General features: G+C 47.1%; 1 protein-coding gene across 1 annotated transcript in view; it reads right to left on the minus strand.

Moving 5' to 3' along the window:
* Positions 1-20,953, minus strand: part of PDE2A (phosphodiesterase 2A) — an 835,594-nt gene that overhangs the window by 314,669 nt on the left and 499,972 nt on the right. The window contains exon 3 of the mRNA XM_077298849.1: positions 10,103-10,192. Coding sequence (XP_077154964.1) covers positions 10,103-10,192 — 90 coding nt within the window. The remainder of the gene's footprint in view (positions 1-10,102; positions 10,193-20,953) is intronic.

Below are 20,953 nucleotides of genomic sequence, written 5' to 3' on the forward strand. Positions count from 1 at the left end.
TCAGCCCATATTCAGAGGACTGAAACCACCCTGGGCACAGACAAAAAGAAGACGCTGGAACCCAAAACCCTGTTCAGGCAAAGGAGAAAGATGCCTTGGCGCCAAAGCTCCCCAAGTGGCTGGTGCAGGTGCTAACATTTTCCTGACCGGCAATGCTTGGGCACAGGTCTTTGTTTCAGGTACTGGTTTGCTTGAGAACGGCCAGGAGAGACAGCATCATCCAGACCAACCGTGGAGGTGGGACTGACCACCAACTCCTATTACCTGGGAAACCTGGAAAAACAATGATAAAGTGAAAGGACATTTCCAGGTTTTCTCACGTTCTCCTCTTTTCTTGTTTTTCTTCTTCCAAAATGGCTGAGGTTCCATGGCCGTTTGCCAAGTACTGGGTCACCAGAGTGATTCCAATGTTTTCAGTTGCGGTAGTTTGTTGCTTCATGGGGCAGGCTACTCTATTTATAAAGAACATAGACACCTGGGGTCATGCAGCCTAAGCAAACACCAACCAATGTGGACGTCGTACACTGGAGATTAACAGAGGGGTTTGGACGGTTTATTTTGAACTTTTAATGCGTGATTTCGCTTACAGAGTTATATGGTCGTGGACGACCATCATTTGCCGAGAGGACATGTAGGGGGATAGAAGAAGACGTCGAGTTAAGTTAATGTGAACAGTAACGAATATGAATGTTTTTATCGTTATAAAGTATTTGTATTTTATCCTAATGGTTGATTTGCGTCTCGGTTTTCCTAGAGGTTTTACATCAAGGACATTCCTGGGAATTGGGGAGGTTTGTCCATAAGGCAATCATTACAGGGCATAGGGGTATAGTTGCACCAGTTTCGGTAAGAAACATTTAATAGCTTGGGATTAGCCCACATATGGGAGGGGTTAGATCTGATAAAAGAGGGAAGCACTTGCTAGTTAGAAAGGAACATGAGGGAGTTTAGTCAAGTTCAGTCAGTGAAAGTCTCAGTGTGGAGCTTCAAGTTCAAGTACAAACAGCAATGGGCCATAACAGTACCAAGCTTCCATCCAGCAGGAGGGCGCGCCGAAAGTCTAGCATGTATTCCAGGATGGCCCGAGGCCTAGGGCCCAGAAGAGGCATTGAAGTGCACGCCTTGCTCTCTCCTAAGGGAAGAGCCAGAGAAAGCGGTGGCGAGACTCAGGAAAGCAGGGTGGCTGAACATGGAGTCGCTGGAACCAACAGAGGTGGGGCAGGTTGCGGCAGAACAAAGGCAAGAACTATTAGTATAGCAGGCAAAGGGAACATCAATTAAAGGGGACTCTGTCTCATACTGTATGCCACAGCCGAATGTACAGAACTGTACAATAACCAGCCAAACCTGTTGAACCAGAAGCCAGGTCTCCTGTCATGTGTCCAACTGTATCCGGTCCCATGAACGGGGAGATAACAAGGGCTCCTGAACTGATAAGTGAGTACAGAATGCATTCCTGATTAGAAGAGGGGTCACAGGGCAAAAAGACCTCAGTTCTGTCCCACAGCAGCCAGTCCTGTCCCCCCTTCAGTACAAGGACACTTGGGGTACAGGAGAATGCCACTGATAGTTGGGGTGCCTCTACATCCTGCACATCACAAATATCGATAAAGATACTCCTGCTCCCAGAAGTCTTTAATCTCGGCATGGTCCATCATATGGTATGTCGTCTATTGCCTTTTAAGTGTTTTTTTCCTGTCTTTTTTGTATATTTACTCCATTAAATGATTTGTTCTGCAGGAGATCCCTTTGAATTTCCATACTTCTTTTGTTCTTTTTTCCCCTTTACTTGGTATTTGCTAAGTATGTGCTGGACAGATTCCGAGCTAATAGCGGCGCCATTGGCCGCTTTGTTAGAAATCGTTCATACAGTAAATTTTGAATACTGATCTATAGGTTCTGGTCAAAGGTCAGGACAAAAAAGAGCCAATACAATAATGAGAAGAAGCTGGACCTCCACATGGATCTCATGGCCATCCTGTCATCTTTGGATATTCTTCAGTACGTCTCTCTCCAAGGTGCTGAAAGAAGTGAGTTCTTTTATAGAACATGGTGACCCAAATGTTCCCTGTCACCTGTAGAGAGGCTCCGGGTGGGTGGGAGCAGAACACCAGGGGTCAGCGAACAGAAGGACAAGGACAGAAGGACCTCTGCTTCCTCTCAGGTCTGGGATTGGGCAGAATATTTCCACCACATCTCAGTTCTGTATTAAGCAGCGCAGTCTCCAAAATTTCCCAACCTCCTTCTTCTCTCGTCCATCACACGGCTCCATGTGGTGCTCATGGTCTATAGGTGAAGACACTTCTGACATCTTTGGCCTCTTTTTCTCATGTCTCTGTCCAGGGTTCGGATTCTTCTCACTCCCGAGGTTGTGCTCATTTCCGCAGCCTGTTTCTAGGTTTCTGCACCCTCCAGATGAGCAAAGGATAAACATAATCAAAGGAAACGTTTTATGAACAACTCCAGTTGGCAGCTGTTCTAATTTACAAAGAACTGACCATAAGATGGGTTATTGCTACACATTTCCTAATTTGGTCTTTAGCTTCTTAAATTCACCAAATATTCCTGATTTTTGTGCATTAGACAAGTCCCCTTTGGTGGATTGATCCCAATCTGACTATATGAGCCCAACAGAACGTGTGTAATTCCCCTGCAGCGCCCCCACAGTAGTGATGAAGCATTACACAGGGTCCTCCCGATGTCAGACACTGCAGCCACTATTCTCTGAGGCTAAAAGGTCAGGGTTCTGAATTGGACCCCCAGACATGCTGAACATGGGTTTTCTAAACTGGAGGCTTGGTGACGTTCTCACCTCCATGGCTCCACCTTGATTGTTGGGTCTCCAGAACAGAAGTAATTGTGGTTGACAGCGTCTACTCTGATAAAGGGTCTGCAGGGACCTGATGGTGAGATGTTCCCACCAGACGTTCTCCTTTCTGGAGATGTTGGCTGACTATGAGCTTTTGATCCGTGTCCTGGGAGCATTGCTCATTCCACCAAGAACCCTACGACTACAGAATGACAATGACTACACTGTGACGAGTCCTGACCACCGGCTGCTGTTCCTGCCTCATCCCATCATCATATGAGAAGAATAGGAAGCCGCCGCTCGTTACACACAGACCCCCGCACAAGGCTCCGAGGGAGGGACATCCAGACACTTTCATCAGTCTCTCCCGATCAGTCAGCACCCGACATGACTTGTGAGAGATGGAGGACGTTACATCTTCTGCTACAAGTTCAGTTTATTAAACCGAAAACTATTCTCCTTATTAAATAAGTATTATAGTCGCCGGGTGATGCGTCCCCCAGCGAGGACATAAGAATAATATCTAGTTGCCTGGTGACGTGTCCTGCACTCCATGTGACGAGATATACAACCACGTGTAATCAAGGGGTAAGACATGGAATATTGTATAAAACATCAAGAAAAGGGAAACTAGGAAATGTACGAAGCTGAAAATAATGTCTGAGGGGCTGACTGGTGGGGTGCAGGACATGACACTGGCTATTGGGGTGCAGGAGATGACACTGACCCTTGGGTTGCAGGGCGTGACACTGACCCTTGGATTGCAGGACATGACACTGACCCATGGGGTGCAAGACATGACATTCACCCTTGGGTTGCAGGACATGACACTGACCCTTGCGGAGTGCAGGACATGACACTGGCCATTGGGGCACAGGACATGACACTGACCCTTGGGTTGCAGGACATGACACTGACCCTTGGGTTGCAGGACATGACACTGACCCTTGGGTTGCAGGACATGACACTGACCCTTGGGGTGCAGGACATGACACTGACCCTTGGTTTGCAGGACATGACACTGACCCTTGGGTTGCAGGACATGACACTGACCCTTGGGTTGCAGGACACGACACTGACCCTTGGGTTGCAGGACATGACACTGACCCTTGGGTTGCAGGACATGACACTGACCCTTGAGGTGCCAGACATGATACTGACTCTTACGGTTCAGGACATGACACTGACCCTTGGTTTGCAGGACATGACACTGGCTGGTCGTGAATTTTCCGGTGATTTCTACACTGAAGGTCGACACTAATGATCTTTGGATCCTGAACAGATAGAGCAGGGTTTATTTTTCGTCGGTGCTGAGCGTTTTCCATCCTTCTCAGCCTCCTCCTTTCTAGGACAGTTGATCCCAATTTCATGCTCAATAAACCTCCCTTATAAAATGTAATGACATCGGGAGCAGAGAATTCTCCTTCTGTCCTTTGTTTCCGGCTCGGCCATCTGCAGCACAACCAGTGAGATGAAATCAGCGCTAACCACCCGCCACTTCACCCACATAATCAGTGCCAGGCACCAAAGCGTAAAATGACTGGTTGGATGTTCAGGCTCCTGTAGTCTGATACCGATCAGTGGTGTCCCCATCAGTGTATGGGAGCAACATACGAGAAGCTCGATCCGTGCACAGTGACCTCTCCAGGGTCTGGACCATCACTACGGATTCTCTGTAGAGCGCCTCTGGATGGACAAGTCTGGTACTGAGGGTTGGGTAGAGTTACTATTGCTGGACCAATAGTTCTACACATTTGATGGTTGGTCACTCATCTGGTCCCAGTAACACCAGTTTGATCCTTCTTATCATCTCTGTCTCTATGTGGGACGGGCGCGGGGTGAGGAGCCACTGAGCACAATCTAGGACGTGCGATCTAGGACACAACAGACAAAGTTTCCGTTCTACTAAAACTTGCAGGTACCTGGGGAGGTTCTCCTCGCCGCGTGGAAAGGATGTCCGTGCCGTGAGAGCGTCTTTTTATCCCAACCTCAGCAGCTACGTCTGCGACTCCCCAAACACCGCACCCCAAGCAATTAGCGAGGCTCCAGCTGTTTTTGGCTAGGGTGAGTCGGGTCTGCAGCACGTGGCTAATTCCAAATTCTGCTTCTCCGCAGAACACGACGTCCCCCCGGGGTCCGCAGAGGACATCGCTCCGTTCACACAGCCTGTTTTCATAGGAGAAGTCCCAACAGACGCGTTGTTCTCATTAATGTTTTACTGTCCTCATTCACACAAAGTAAGCAATTAGCAATCAGGCGAAGGGTCGAGAGAAAGCAAAAACTGACATAAGAGCCCCCTTATCATGATATCAAAGGACGTCCGACCACGAGGATCGATGGTAAAAAGATCACTGCTGGGGGCCACTGCATGTCAGAGATAACAGTCAGGATGTCACATGGCAGCAATAATACCCAGGCGGTATTACACTGCGGGGCGTTATTGGGGCATAAGGGTGCGGAGTGCAGAAAAGATGAAATGCAACATCCCTGAGACATCACTACACCCATATCATCCGGCAGGGGAGAGAAGAGGAGAATAGGGGAGAAGAGGGGAGAGGGAGTGAGAAGGGGAGAGAAGAGGGGAAAGGGAGTGAGAAGGGGAGAGAAGAGAAGAGGGGAAATGGAGCGAGAAGGGGAGAAGAGGAGAGAAGGGGAGAGAAGGGGAGAGAAGAGGGGAGAAGGAGTGAGAAGGGGAGAAGAGGAGAGAAGGGGAGAGAAGAGGAAAGAAGGGGAGAGAAGAGGGGAGAGGGAGTGAGAAGGTGTAAGAGGGGAGAAGAAGGGAGAAGGAGTGAGAAGGTGTGAGAAGAGGGGAGAAGAGGAGAGAAGGGGAGAAGAGGGAAGAAGAGAGGAGAAGAGTGTACCAGGGGAGAGAAGGGGGGAGATGGGGGAGAAGAGGAGAGAAGGGGAGAGAAGAGGAAAGAAGGGGAGAGAAGAGGGGAGAAGGAGTGAGAAGGTGTGAGAAGAGGGGAGAAGAGGAGAGAAGGGGAGAAGAGGGAAGAAGAGAGGAGAAGAGTGTAACAGGGGAGAGAAGGGGGGAGATGGGGGAGAAGGAGTGAGAAGGGGAGAGAAGAGGGGAGAAGGAGGGAAAAGGGAAGAAAAGGAAAGAGAAGAGGAGAGAAGATAAGGGGAGAGAATGGGTGAAAAGGGTTAGATATGTAGGGAGAAGGGAAGAGAAGGCGAGAGAAAGGAAGGGGAGAGAAGAGGTGAGAAAGAGATACAAGGGAAGAGAAGAGGAAAGAAGGGAGGATAAGGGGAGAAGAGGAGAGAAGGGGTGAGAAGACGGGAGAAGAGGAGAGAAGGAGAGAGAAGAGGAGAGAAGAGGGGAGAAGGGGAGAAGAGTGTACCAGGGTAGAGAAGAGGGGAGAGGGAGTGAGAAAGGGAGAGAAGAGGGGAGAAGAGGAAGGAAGGGGAGAGAAGAGGGGAGAAAGGGAGAAGAGGAGAGAAGGTGTGAGAAGAGGAGAAGAGGGAAGAAGAGGAGAGAAGGGGAGAAGAGGAGAAAAGAGTGTACCAGGGGAGAGAAGGGGGGAGATGGGAGTGAGAAGGGGAGATAAGAGAAGAGAAGAGGAGAGAAGGGGAGAAGGGGAGAGAACAGTGTACCAGGGGAGAGAAGGGGAGAGAAGGGAAGAGAAGAGAGAAGAGGAGAGAAGGGGAGAAGAGGAGAGAAGAGTGAACCAGGGGAGAGAAGGGGAGAAGAGGGGAAAAGAGGAGAGAAGGGGTGAGAAGAGGGAAGAAGAGAGACGAGAGTACCAGGGGAGAGAAGAGGGGAGAGGGAGTTAGAAGGGGAGAAAAGGGAAGAGAAGGTGAGAGAATGGTTGAGAAGAGAAGGTAAGAGAAGGTGAGAGAAGGGAAGGGTAGAGCAGGGAAGCCCCATACATGAGATGAGTGGAGACACATCTACATCAGCTGCTCCTGACAACTCCACACAAGTCATGGAGATACAACTGTGCCTGCTCCCATGGAAAGGACTGAGCTTTCTGCACACAAAGAGCAAGAAGAAGCTAAGGAGACATTGAAGACCCCAACCAAGAGCAATAAATACTACAGTAAGATCTCATGTTACATTGTCACAACCCATAGGACCTAAGATTAAAACAACATGAGCAAATCCCCAATAGTAAGCAAATAGTATTAATACATGTAAATAACACAGGAGATTTACTTAACATCGTTTTGATTAAAAAAAAAACAAAACAAACAAACATAAAAGCCATCCCAATATTTACACCATGGAATTTATATATAGAAGGAAGCACCAAAAACAATCAATCATCAAATACATGCATTATCTGTATTATACCCCAGAGCTGCACTCACTATTCTGCTGGTGCAGTCACTGTGTACATACATTACATTACTGATCCTGAGTTACCTCCTGTATTATACCCCAGAGCTGCACTCACTATTCTGCTGGTGCAGTCACTGGTGATCCTGAGTTACCTCCTGTATTATACTCCAGAGCTGCACTCACTATTCTGCTGGTGCAGTCACTGTGTACATACATTACATTACTGATCCTGAGTTACCTCCTGTATTATACCCCAGAGCTGCACTCACTATTCTGCTGGTGCAGTCACTGTGTGCATACATTACATTACTGATCCTGAGTTACATCCTGTATTACACTCAAGAGCTGCACTCACTATTCTGCTGGTGCAGTCACTGTGTACATACATTACATTACTGATCCTGAGTTACCTCCTGTATTATACCCCAGAGCTGCACTCACTATTCTGCTGGTGCAGTCACTGGTGATCCTGAGTTACCTCCTGTATTATACTCCAGAGCTGCACTCACTATTCTGCTGGTGCAGTCACTGTGTACATACATTACATTACTGATCCTGAGTTACATCCTGTATTATACCCCAGAGCTGCACTCACTATTCTGCTGGTGCAGTCACTGTGTACACACATTACATTACTGATCCTGAGTTACCTCCTGTATTATACCCCAGAGCTGCACTCACTATTCTGCTGGTGCAGTCACTGGTGATCCTGAGTTACCTCCTGTATTATACTCCAGAGCTGCACTCATTATTCTGCTGGTGCAGTCACTGTGTACATACATTACATTACTGATCCTGAGTTACATCCTGTATTATACCCCAGAGCTGCACTCATTATTCTGCTGGTGCAGTCACTGTGTACACACATTACATTACTGATCCTGAGTTACCTCCTGTATTATACCCCAGAGCTGCACTCACTATTCTGCTGGTGCAGTCACTGGTGATCCTGAGTTACCTCCTGTATTATACTCCAGAGCTGCACTCACTATTCTGCTGGTGCAGTCACTGTGTACATACATTACATTACTGATCCTGAGTTACCTCCTGTATTATACCCCAGAGCTGCACTCACTATTCTGCTGGTGCAGTCACTGTGTACATACATTACATTACTGATCCTGAGTTACATCCTGTATTATACTCCAGAGCTGCACTCACTATTCTGCTGGTGCAGTCACTGTGTACATACATTACATTACTGATCCTGAGTTACATCCTGTATTATACCCCAGAGCTGCACTCACTATTCTGCTGGTGCAGTCACTGTGTATATACATTACATTACTGATCCTGAGTTACATCCTGTATTATACCCCAGAGCTGCACTCACTATTCTGCTGGTGCAGTCACTGTGTACATACATTACATTACTGATCCTGAGTTACCTCCTGTATTATACCCCAGAGCTGCACTCACTATTCTGCTGGTGCAGTCACTGTGTACATACATTACATTACAGATCCTGAGTTACCTCCTGTATTATACTCCAGAGCTGCACTCACTATTCTGCTGATGCAGTCACTGTGTACATACATTACATTACTGATCCTGAGTTACATCCTGTATTATACTCCAGAGCTGCACTCACTATTCTGCTGGTGCAGTCACTGTGTGCATACATTACATTACTGATCCTGAGTTACCTCCTGTATTATACCCCAGAGCTGCACTCACTATTCTGCTGGTGCAGTCACTGTGTGCATACATTACATTACTGATCCTGAGTTACATCCTGTATTACACTCAAGAGCTGCACTCACTATTCTGCTGGTGCAGTCACTGTGTACATACATTACATTACTGATCCTGAGTTACCTCCTGTATTATACCCCAGAGCTGCACTCACTATTCTGCTGGTGCAGTCACTGGTGATCCTGAGTTACCTCCTGTATTATACTCCAGAGCTGCACTCACTATTCTGCTGGTGCAGTCACTGTGTACATACATTACATTACTGATCCTGAGTTACCTCCTGTATTATACCCCAGAGCTGCACTCACTATTCTGCTGGTGCAGTCACTGTGTACATACATTACATTACTGATCCTGAGTTACATCCTGTATTATACTCCAGAGCTGCACTCACTATTCTGCTGGTGCAGTCACTGTGTACATACATTACATTACTGATCCTGAGTTACATCCTGTATTATACCCCAGAGCTGCACTCACTATTCTGCTGGTGCAGTCACTGTGTATATACATTACATTACTGATCCTGAGTTACATCCTGTATTATACTCCAGAGCTGCACTCACTATTCTGCTGGTGCAGTCACTGTGTACATACATTACATTACTGATCCTGAGTTACCTCCTGTATTATACCCCAGAGCTGCACTCACTATTCTGCTGGTGCAGTCACTGTGTACATACATTACATTACTGATCCTGAGTTACATCCTGTATTACACTCAAGAGCTGCACTCACTATTCTGCTGGTGCAGTCACTGTGTACATACATTACATTACTGATCCTGAGTTACCTCCCGTATTATACCCCAGAGCTGTACTCACTATTCTGCTGGTGCAGTCACTGTGTACATACATTACATTACTGATCCTGAGTTACATCCTGTATTATACCCCAGAGCTGCACTCACTATTCTGCTGGTGCATTCACTGTGTACATACATTACATTACTGATCCTGAGTTACATCCTGTATTATACTCCAGAGCTGCACTCACTATTCTGCTGGTGCAGTCACTGTGTACATACATTACATTACTGATCCTGGGTTACATCCTGTATTATACTCCAGAGCTGCACTCACTATTCTGCTGGTGCAGTCACTGTGTACATACATTACATTACTGATCCTGGGTTACATCCTGTATTATACCCCAGAGCTGCACTCACTTTTTTGCTGATTTGTTATGTTATCCCTTATCTGAATGTCTGCTGACTATATCCATACACAAGCAGAGGCAGCAGAATTATGAGCGCTGCAGTTGAGTATAATTCTGTCTTTCGTTTGTGTTGCTCGATGTTACACAGAACTCACCACTTTTGGCAAAACAGAAGTAATGGCATCTTTGATGGCTTCCCGGAGGCGAGGGATGTCGATGGCGGAACCAAGTGTCAGCAAAGCGTCCTGCGGGGAGAGAAGACAGAAGTGAATGCAGGTGACCACAGACGCTGCACCTTTCTGGCAGTTTTGTGATGATACAAAGTGATACTGGTCATTCTCAGAGCTGAGGGTTTGTTACAGTTGTATCCAGTCCAGACTACAGTAACGTCTGAGTCCTTTTCCCTGCACTGATACATTGTAACAAGCGGTGACCTGGCAGGAACCTGCGGCTGCTCCATTATCATTTCCACTATCCTCATAAATAGCAGTAAGTGTTCTGCGGATCACGCAGATGATTGGCGCTCGGACGCCGCGGTTCTAGGACGAGATGTTCCTCCACGGTTATTTCATTTTTCATTATTATTTCTCAGGATTTCAATTTTGTTTATAATAAAATGTGAGATGAAGATAAAATGAGAAAATCCTCCCCCTCCCCCGCACTCCCCACGCTCCGGTCACTCGCCCCCCACACGTGGCACACGCTTCTGCCCGGACATGGATACCCAGCCTACATTGTGATTGTTCCTTAGTGTCAGATCTGCGGTGAACAGACGGCGCCAACTTCACAACCGGCGCGGGATTCAGTACACTGACAGCATTGTTCATTCAGCCGTCTTATCAGATCCAAGAGGGTGTGCTGCAGTGTAAAGCACGGGGGACTCAGATCCATCATCTCTGCAGACTACTGAGCCACATTTGTGAGGGCACAAAGGGGGCACTATTAGTGGTGAGGGCACAAGTGGGGCACTATTAGTGGTGAGGGCACAAAGGAGGCACTATTAGTGGTGAGGGCACAAATGGGGCACTATTAGTGGTGAGGGCACAAGTGGGGCACTATTAGTGGTGAGGGCACAAATGGGGCACTATTAGTGGTGAGGGCACAAATGGGGCACTATTAGTGGTGAGGGAACAAAGGGGGCACTATTAGTGGTGAGGGCTCAAAGGGGGCACTATTAGTGGTAAGGGCACAAAGGAGGCACTATTAGTGGTGAGGGCACAAAGGGGGCACTATTAGTGGTGAGGGCACAAAGGAGGCACTATTAGTGGTGAGGGCACACAGGGAGCACTATTAGTGGTGGCACAAAGGGGGCACTATTAGTGCTGAGGGCACAAAGGAGGCACTATTAGTGGTGAGGGCACACAGGGAGCACTATTAGTGGTGGCACAAAGGAGGCACTATTAGTGGTGAGGGCACAAATGGGGCACTATTAGTGGTGAGGGCACACAGGGAGCACTATTAGTGGTGAGGGCACAAATGGGGCACTATTAGTGGTGAGGGCACAAATGGGGCACTATTAGTGGTGAGGGCACACAGGGAGCACTATTAGTGGTGAGGGAACAAATGGGGCACTATTAGTGGTGAGGGCACAAATGGGGCACTATTAGTGGTGAGGGCACACAGGGAGCACTATTAGTGGTGAGGGCACAAATGGGGCACTATTAGTGGTGAGGGCACAAATGGGGCACTATTAGTGGTGACGGCACAAAGGTGGCACTATTAGTGGTGAGGGCACAAAGGGGACACTATTAGTGGTGAGGGCACAAGTGGGGCACTATTAGTGGTGAGGGCACAAAGGAGGCACTATTAGTGGTGAGGGCACAAAGGGGGCACTATTAGTGGTGAGGGCACAAATGGGGCACTATTAGTGGTGAGGGCACAAATGGGGCACTATTAGTGGTGAGGGCACAAATGGGGCACTATTAGTGGTGAGGGCACAAAGGAGGCACTATTAGTTGTGAGGGCAAAAAGGGGGCACTATTAGTGGTGGCACAAAGGAGGCAATATTAGTGGTGAGGGCACAAATGGGGCACTATTAGTGGTGAGGGCACACAGGGAGCACTATTAGTGGTGAGGGCACAAAGGGGGCACTATTAGTGGTGAGGGCACAAAGGGGGCACTATTAGTGGCACAAAGGAGGCACTATTAGTGGTGAGGGCACAAATGGTGCACTATTAGTGGTGAGGGCACAAATGGGGCACTATTAGTGGTGAGGGCACAAATGGGGCACTATTAGTGGTTAGGGCACAAAGGAGGCACTATTAGTGGTGAGGGCACAAAGGGGGCACAATTAGTGATGGGGGCACAAAGGGGGCACTATTAGAGGTGAGGGCACAAATGGGGCACTATTAGTGGTTAGGGCACAAAGGGGGCAATATTAGTGGTGAGGGCACAATGGGGGCACTATTAGTGGTGAGGGCACAAAGGGGGCAATATTAGTGGTGAGGGCACAAAAGTGGCACTATTAGTGGTGAGGGCACAAATGGGGTACTATTAGTGGTGAGGGCACAAAGGGGGCACTATTAGTGATGGGGGCACAAAGGGGGCACTATTAGTGATGCGGGCACAAAGGGGGCACTATTAGAGGCAAGGGCACAAAGGGGGCACTATTAGAGGTGAGGGCACAAATGGGGCAATATTAGTGGTGAGGGCACAAAGGAGGCACTATTAGTGGTGAGGACACAAATGGGGCACTATTAGTGGTGGAGGCACAAATGGGGCACTATTAGTGGTGAGGGCACACAGGGAGCACTATTAGTGGTGAGGGCACAAATGGGGCACTATTAGTGGTGAGGGCACAAAGGAGGCACTATTAGTTGTGAGGGCAAAAAGGGGGCACTATTAGTGGTGAGGGCACAAATGGTGCACTATTAGTGGTGAGGGCACAAATGGGGCACTATTAGTGGTGAGGGCACAAAGGGGGCAATATTAGTGGTGAGGGCACAATGGGGGCACTATTAGTGGTGAGGGCACAAAGGGGGCAATATTAGTGGTGAGGGCACAAAAGTGGCACTATTAGTGGTGAGGGCACAAATGGGGTACTATTAGTGGTGAGGGCACAAAGGGGGCACTATTAGTGATGGGGGCACAAAGGGGGCACTATTAGTGATGGGGGCACAAAGGGGGCACTATTAGAGGTGAGGGCACAAAGGGGGCACTATTAGAGGTGAGGGCACAAATGGGGCAATATTAGTGGTGAGGGCACAAAGGAGGCACTATTAGTGGTGAGGGCAGAAAGGGGGCAATATTAGTGGTGAGGGTACAAATGGGGCACTATTAGTGGTGAGGGCACAAAGGGGGCAATATTAGTGGTGAGGGCATAGTGAGGGCACTATTAGTGGTGAGGGGACAAAGGGGGCACTAATAGTGGTGTGGGCACTGTTATTCTAGGGGAACCGACAGGAAGATACTATTACTATTGTATGTAGGGCACCAGGGGGGATTCTTACAGGATATAGGACTATGGAGTAGAAGGAATCAGCAGATGAGAAGTGGAAGTCTTCATGGTGGTCTGGGACGGGGGGAGAATAGAAAATGAAGGGCTCCAAATGGGAGAGAGGTCAGCTGGGAGTCACTGGATTTACCTATAATTCCTTCAGAGCTGGTATCTACCACTATACGGTCACTGTTTGGCTGGAATATTGGACTCCAGTGTCCAGTGTGTTTAGTTCCTTATAATATGAAGCTGTTATGGCGGTATTATATGCCCCAACTAGTGCAGCATTACTGGCAATATCAGCCTCGGAAAACTAGGATTTGTTGAGCAATAGTATGGCGGTATTATTTAGTCATATCTATGTATTCTGGTAATATGGTCATGGTGTGGCAGAATTATTTGTCCCTTATACAGCTGTATTATTGGTAATACTGATATACATGCTATATTAATTATATACAGTGCTTAGAATAATACTACAAAATACTACCACAAATGTCAGCCATTGATTGCAAACAAAGATTTGTTATTTTGCACCCAAAAAAGTTTTTTCCTGACAAATTCATACAAGACCATGTTACAAAAATGAGTACACCCCAATGAAAATGCTAGGGTGTAAAGTTTAGACTGCAAAGTTCAAATTACCATAAATTCAGCCATAGATAAGTCTAATTACACTGGTGTCCAGCAGACCGGGGTCTATAAAAGGGTGATACCTACCGTAATCCCTTCCCATTACATGCAGTCAGCAATGGCACCACATGGAAGAGAAATGACCAACACCACGAAAGAAAAGAAAATAACTTCTCTATGCAAAAAAGGGTGACAGCTACAAGAAGATCAGAAAATCTAAACTTATCAGTCAGACACTGGAGCGAAAGTGATAGAAAATGTAACAAAGATGGAGCTGCAGCATCTGACAGAGACGTCCAGGGACCACGAAAGTCTTCACCTAAACAGGAGCATCTCCTGGTGAGAAGGGAAGAAAATCCACGTGTAAGTTCCCTGCAGTTATCTAAAGATGTAGGAAGCCGGACCGAGGGACACAATCCGGGGCTCATCGCAGAGGAGAGGTAGCATTGGGGGGCATTCAGGAGGAAGCCGCTCCTAAAGCCCAAACACAAAAAAGCCACCTACAATGTGCCGGGACCCAGGCTGAAAAACTGTGATGAGGAGCACAAAGAGAGATGCCTGGGGCCTCCAATGACACCTGGTGGTGCTTGTGTCCTTATGTGGGGACCATGAGCTGTTGGTGTCGGGGAGCACATGAGCTGCTGGTATCGGGGAGCACATGAGCTGCTGATGTCGGGGAACACATGAGCTGCTGATGTCGGGGAGCACATGAGCTGCTGGTGTCGGGGAGCACATGAGCTGCTGATGTCGGGGAGCACATGAGCTGCTGGTATCGGGGAGCACATGAGCTGCTGGTGTCGGGGAGCACATGCGCTGCTGGTGTCGGGGAGAACATGAGCTGCTGATATTGGGGGGCTACATGTCATTGATCGGATGAAAAAGTCATAGAAGCCCTTCTCTATAGTGACAGAGAAGATTCCGCCATCAGTCCGGACCCTCGGTGGACGAGCATTTCTCCCACAAGACAATTATACAAAACTCATATCTGCTGCATTTCTGAAGAAGATCAGGTGACAGTGACTCAGTAGACAAGTGTCTCCTGATTAGTGATGGGCGGACCCCTGGCTGTTCCAATTCGGCCGAAGAGTTAAAAAAAGTTTGGTTCGGGTACCAGAACAGTACCTGAACCTGGACTTCATTCAAACGAATGGGGGGCCCTAACATCCAGTGTTTGCCATGCTGTTATGTGCATCATCATTACGGCAGGTCAGAGTGCAGTGGTTCCCACGCGTCGGCTAATGACAGAGTACTACTCCCATCAGCCTACAACTACGGTTGCTGATAACAGCGAGAGCAGGCGGCGACTGATGGGAGTATTCATCAGCTGGCGCCTGCGCTATGAATAAATAATTTTTAAAAGGAGTGGGGTTCCCCTCTATTTTTGATAACCAGCTAAGCAAAACTGACAGCTGTGGGCTGCATCCCTCAGCTGTCAGCTTCAGCAAGGCTGGTTATCAAGAAAAGAGGGGTCCCCACAGCATTTTTTTAAATTATTCATAGAAATAATTTTAAAATATTGTGTGAGCCTTCTCCAATTTTGACAACCAGCCAAGCTAAAGGAGACAGCTGGGGGCTGATATTATGAGGCTAGTAAGGGGCCATGGATATTGCCCCCCAGCCTACAAATAGCAGCCAGCAGCCACCCAGAAAAGGTGCATCTATTAGATGTGCCAATTCTGGCATTTTACCCGACTTTTCCCACTTCCCCTATAACGGTGGTTCATATTTGTGGGGTTGATGTCACCTTTGTATTGTCCGCTGACCTCAAGCCCACAGGTTAGTAATTGAGAAGCATCTATAAGACACCTATCCATTACTAACCCCATAGTCAGATTGCAAATAAAAACACAGCCAGGATAAAGTCCTTTATTTGAACTAAAAATACTCAATGTTTTACTTTTTTATTTAGAAGTAAAAAAGACACAGTTATACTCACCTAACGCCCATTTCATTGAATCCCTGGTCCCCCATAAAAAAAACAGAAAATAATAAACTTTAATAATACTCACCTAACACCCATTCCTTTGAAGCCCTGGTCTCCTGTAAAAAAATAAAAAATAAACAGTAACCATATCCCTCACCTGTACGATATACTATCCCTTGCCATAATCCATGTCTGCGATAAGTGGTTTTCAACCTGGACGGTGCCGAGACCATCCAGGCTCAAACCGATGGTGAATGAGCTGTTGCGAGCGCAGCGTCAGTGAGTAACGGTGATGTCATCGAGGTTACTGCAGGTCACTGAGACTGTGTTCCCTTAGCTGTGAACTGGGCTAATGAATTGCGGTGACCTCAGTGAGATCACCACTAGCACCATGAGAAAAAGTCTCATGGTGCAGTGCTGAGCTCAGTGAGTTCACCGGAGTTCACCCTATGAAATTTCTCATGATTGCTATTTTTCAGTTTTGCTTTTTTTTACAAGAGACTAGGGGTTCAATTGAATGGGCTTTAGGTGAATACAGTATATCTGTGGTTTTTATTTTTAAATGTGTGTTTTGTATTTTTATTTTAAATAAAGGACAAATTGTCACCACTCACCATCCGGCATCCAGGCTCTAGAGCTCATCCTGAAGAACAGAGAAAGAAGGACGATGTAATTTGTCACCAACTTGTTCCTTCCAGCCGTCCTCAAAGACCAAGGAGTAATTTGAGTAAAACTGAATATTTGGTAATGAGAGTTATATTGTTAACCGGTCATCCTATGGGGTAAAAAATGTTCTATGAAATTCAGAATGTGAATATATATGCAGCGCCCCAGAGACCTGGTAGTTGCAGTAACGTCGCTCTGCCACTAAGGGGAGTGATGTCTGATTGCACTAAAAGAGTTCACCTGACCAGGTATCACAGTCACACATTACACTTCACACTCCGGCCACCAGGGGGAGCAAAAGGTTCTATGTATTAGGCCACTCCTCACACTCAGGTAAAACTGGGGGTCAGATAGGAAGTTAGGGAGAAGCTGACTGGGTTTTGCCCAGGTAACATCTAGTGAGAGGAGAGCGTTACTTGGGAAGATTCAGGGGGGTCCCTGTCAGGGGTGGGATCCTGGCAGAGGCCTAGCACAAGGACAGATCGTTACGGAGCCGTGCCTGCACCTTATTGCGGCGGCATCTTAAGAAAGGACACGAAGCGAAGTATATTGTGGAGAAGTGAGAAACGAGATCACAGCACAAAGGAGATAGAACCAGGAGGAGTCGTGCCCCGAGATCGGCAACATCCTTCTGAGGCGCGTAGCCGGCGCCCGGAACGCCGAGGAAGTAATAGGCTCTACGCATTACTTTGAACTACGGCAGGGCAGTTAATTTTAGGTTGGCTGCCTCACCTCAATCACCTAATGAAGACAACGGAGGCAATTGTGGGAGAGGGGCGTCTCTAGGGTCCCTATAAAATAACTCCAGGCCTACCCCGTCATACGGGTGCGTCCTATCCATATCATCTGGGGGACGGAGAGAGAAAGAACATCAGAAACATACACGACAGTTTTGAGGACTATCCCGTGGTGCTCAGCAGGGAAGTACTACAACACACAGGCGCTAGTAGGAAGGCTACTGATTTCCACCTGCAAAGGGAACTCTGGAGGTGCCTTCGGACCGGCCCGTCTCAGCTTCCCTGTTAGCAGTGCTCTGGATTGCGGATGCCGAAGCCTTCAGTAAAGAGGTAAAGAGACTGCAACCCTGTGTCCTCGTTATTTACTGCGACCTGCACCATCACAAACACCCTTTTATTGGGCGCCCCTTAGCAGGGCCACGGACCGGGTCAGGCCACCGTGACATCCCCAGAACTGAGAGACCCGGTACCGAGTACCCCGCTGCCCTGCGTTTGGGGGCCGCTCCATATATACACAAGTATCTTAGCGGTAGCACCGGGGCAGCCGAGCAGTAAGCTGGTGGTGACGGTGCTTTGGAGCCAGAAGTTGCCCTGAGCCCACAGGACTCGTTTTGCCCATCTTCTGTTGTCACAATCCTCAGGCCGTGAGTTGTGTCAAATATTTTTGAGACTGATACAAATTTTGGTTTTAACAATTTGCTGTTTCATTTTTTATAGTGGCAATTTGCAACTTTGAAATTCCTTCATGACTATCTATCGATAAGCCCCATAGTAGGAAAGAAAAAGTCCTGGAGATCCCCTATAATTCTAGATTATGAACAGTGATTATTATTATTATTATTATTATTATTATTTATTTATACAGGTCCTTCTCAAAAAATTAGCATATAGTGTTAAATTTCATTATTTACCATAATGTAATGATTACAATTAAACTTTCATATATTATAGATTCATTATCCACCAACTGAAATTTGTCAGGTCTTTTATTGTTTTAATACTGATGATTTTGGCCTACAACTCCTGATAACCCAAAAAACCTGTCTCAATAAATTAGCATATCAAGAAAAGGTTCTCTAAACGACATATTACCCTAATCTTCTGAATCAACTAATTAACTCTAAACACATGCAAAAGATACCTGAGGCTTTTAAAAACTCCCTGCCTGGTTCATTACTCAAAACCCCCATCATGGGTAAGACTAGCGACCTGACAGATGTCAAGAAGGCCATCATTGACACCCTCAAGCAAGAGGGTAAGACCCAGAAAGAAATTTCTCAACAAATAGGCTGTTCCCAGAGTGCTGTATCAAGGCACCTCAATGGTAAGTCTGTTGGAAGGAAACAATGTGGCAGAAAACGCTGTACAACGAGAAGAGGTGACCGGACCCTGAGGAAGATTGTGGAGAAGGACCGATTCCAGACCTTGGGGAACCTGAGGAAGCAGTGGACTGAGTCTGGTGTGGAAACATCCAGAGCCACCGTGCACAGGCGTGTGCAGGAAATGGGCTACAGGTGCCGCATTCCCCAGGTAAACAGCGGCAGAAGCGCCTGACCTGGGCTACAGAGAAGCAGCACTGGACTGTTGCTAAGTGGTCCCAAGTACTTTTTTCTGATGAAAGCAAATTTTGCATGTCATTCGGAAATCAAGGTGCCAGAGTCTGGAGGAAGACTGGGGAGAAGGAAATGCCAAAATGCCTGAAGTCCAGTGTCAAGTACCCACAGTCAGTGATGGTGTGGGGTGCCATGTCAGCTGCTGGTGTTGGTCCACTGTGTTTCATCAAGGGCAGGGTCAATGCAGCTAGCTATCAGGAGATTTTGGAGCACTTCATGCTTCCTGGCACCTGCTCACAGTGCCAAAACCACTGGTAAATGGTTTACTGACCATGGTATTACTGTGCTCAATTGGCCTGCCAACTCTCCTGACCTGAACCCCATAGAGAATCTGTGGGATATTGTGAAGAGAAAGTTGAGAGACGCAAGACCCAACACTCTGGATGAGCTTAAGGCCGCTATTGAAGCATCCTGGGCCTCCATAACATCTCAGCAGTGTCACAGGCTGATTGCCTCCATGCCACGCCGCATTGAAGCAGTCATTTCTGCCAAAGGATTCCCGACCAAGTATTGAGTGCATAACTGAACATTATTATTTGATGGTTTTTTTGTTTGTTATTAACCCCTTCCCGACATGTGACGGAATAGTACGTCACATGTCGGGACCCCCGCTTTGATGTGCGCTCCGGCGGTGAGCGCACATCAAAGTCGCAACATGTCAGCTGTTTTTTACAGCTGACATGTGCGCGCAATAGCGGCGGGTGAAATCGCGATCACCCGCCGCTATTAACTAGTTAAATGCCGCTGTCAAACGCAGACAGCGGCATTTAACTACCGCATCCGGCCGTGCGGCCGGATATGAGCGCATCGCCGACCCCCGTCACATGATCGGGGGTCGGCGATGCTCCTCCATTGTAACCATAGAGGTCCTTGAGACCTCTATGGTTACTGATCGCCGGTGGCTGTGAGTGCCCCCCTGTGGTCGGCGCTCACAGCACACCTGCATTTTAGCTACATAACAGCGATCTGATGATCGCTGTTATGTAGCAGAGCCGATCGGGCTGTGCCTGCTTCTAGCCTCCCATGGAGGCTATAGAAGCATGGCAAAAGTAAAAAAAAAAAGTTTTTAAAAATGTGAAAAAAATAAAAAAAATATAAAAGTTTAAATCACCCCCCTTTCGCCCCAATCAAAATAAATCAATAAAAAAAAAACCAACCTACACATATTTGGTATCGCCGCGTTCAGAATCGCCTGATCTATCAATAAAAAAAAAGCATTAACCTGATCGCTAAATGGCGTAATGAGAAAAAAATTCGAAACGCCAGATTTACGTTTTTTTGGTCGCCACGACATTGCATAAAAATGCAATAACGGGCGATCAAAAGAACGTATCTACACCAAAATGCTATCATTAAAAACGCCAGCTCGGCACGCAAAAAATAAGCCCTCACCTGACCCCAGATCACGAAAAATGGAGACGCTACGAGTATCGGAAAATGGCGCAATTTTGTTTTGTTGTGTTTTTTGCAAAGTTTGGAATTTTTTTTCACCACTTAGGTGAAAAATAACCTAGTCATGTTAGGTGTCTATGAACTCGTAGTGACCTGGAGAATCATAATGGCAGGTCAGTTTTAGCATTTAGTGAACCTAGCAAAATAGGCAAGCAAAAAACAAGTGTGGGATTGCACTTTTTTTGCAATTTCACTGCACTTGGAATTTTTTTCCCGTTTTCTAGTACACGACATGCTAAAACCAATGATGTCGTTCAAAAGTACAACTCGTCCCGCAAAAAATAAGCCCTCACATGGCCAAATTGACGGAAAAATAAAAAAGTTATGGCTCTGGGAAGGAGGGGAGCGAAAAACGAAAACAGAAAAAGCTCCGGGGGTGAAGGGGTTAAAAAACACTTTTATTTGATTGGCCGGGTGAAATATGCTAATTTATTGAGACAGGTTTTTTGGGTTATCAGGAGTTGTATGCCAAAATCATCTGTATTAAAACAATAAAAGACCTGACAAATTTCAGTTGGTGGATAATGAATCTATAATATATGAAA

The sequence above is a fragment of the Ranitomeya variabilis genome, chromosome 3 (genome assembly GCF_051348905.1).
Source record: "Ranitomeya variabilis isolate aRanVar5 chromosome 3, aRanVar5.hap1, whole genome shotgun sequence".
In the NCBI taxonomy this organism is placed as follows: Eukaryota; Metazoa; Chordata; class Amphibia; order Anura; family Dendrobatidae; genus Ranitomeya; species Ranitomeya variabilis.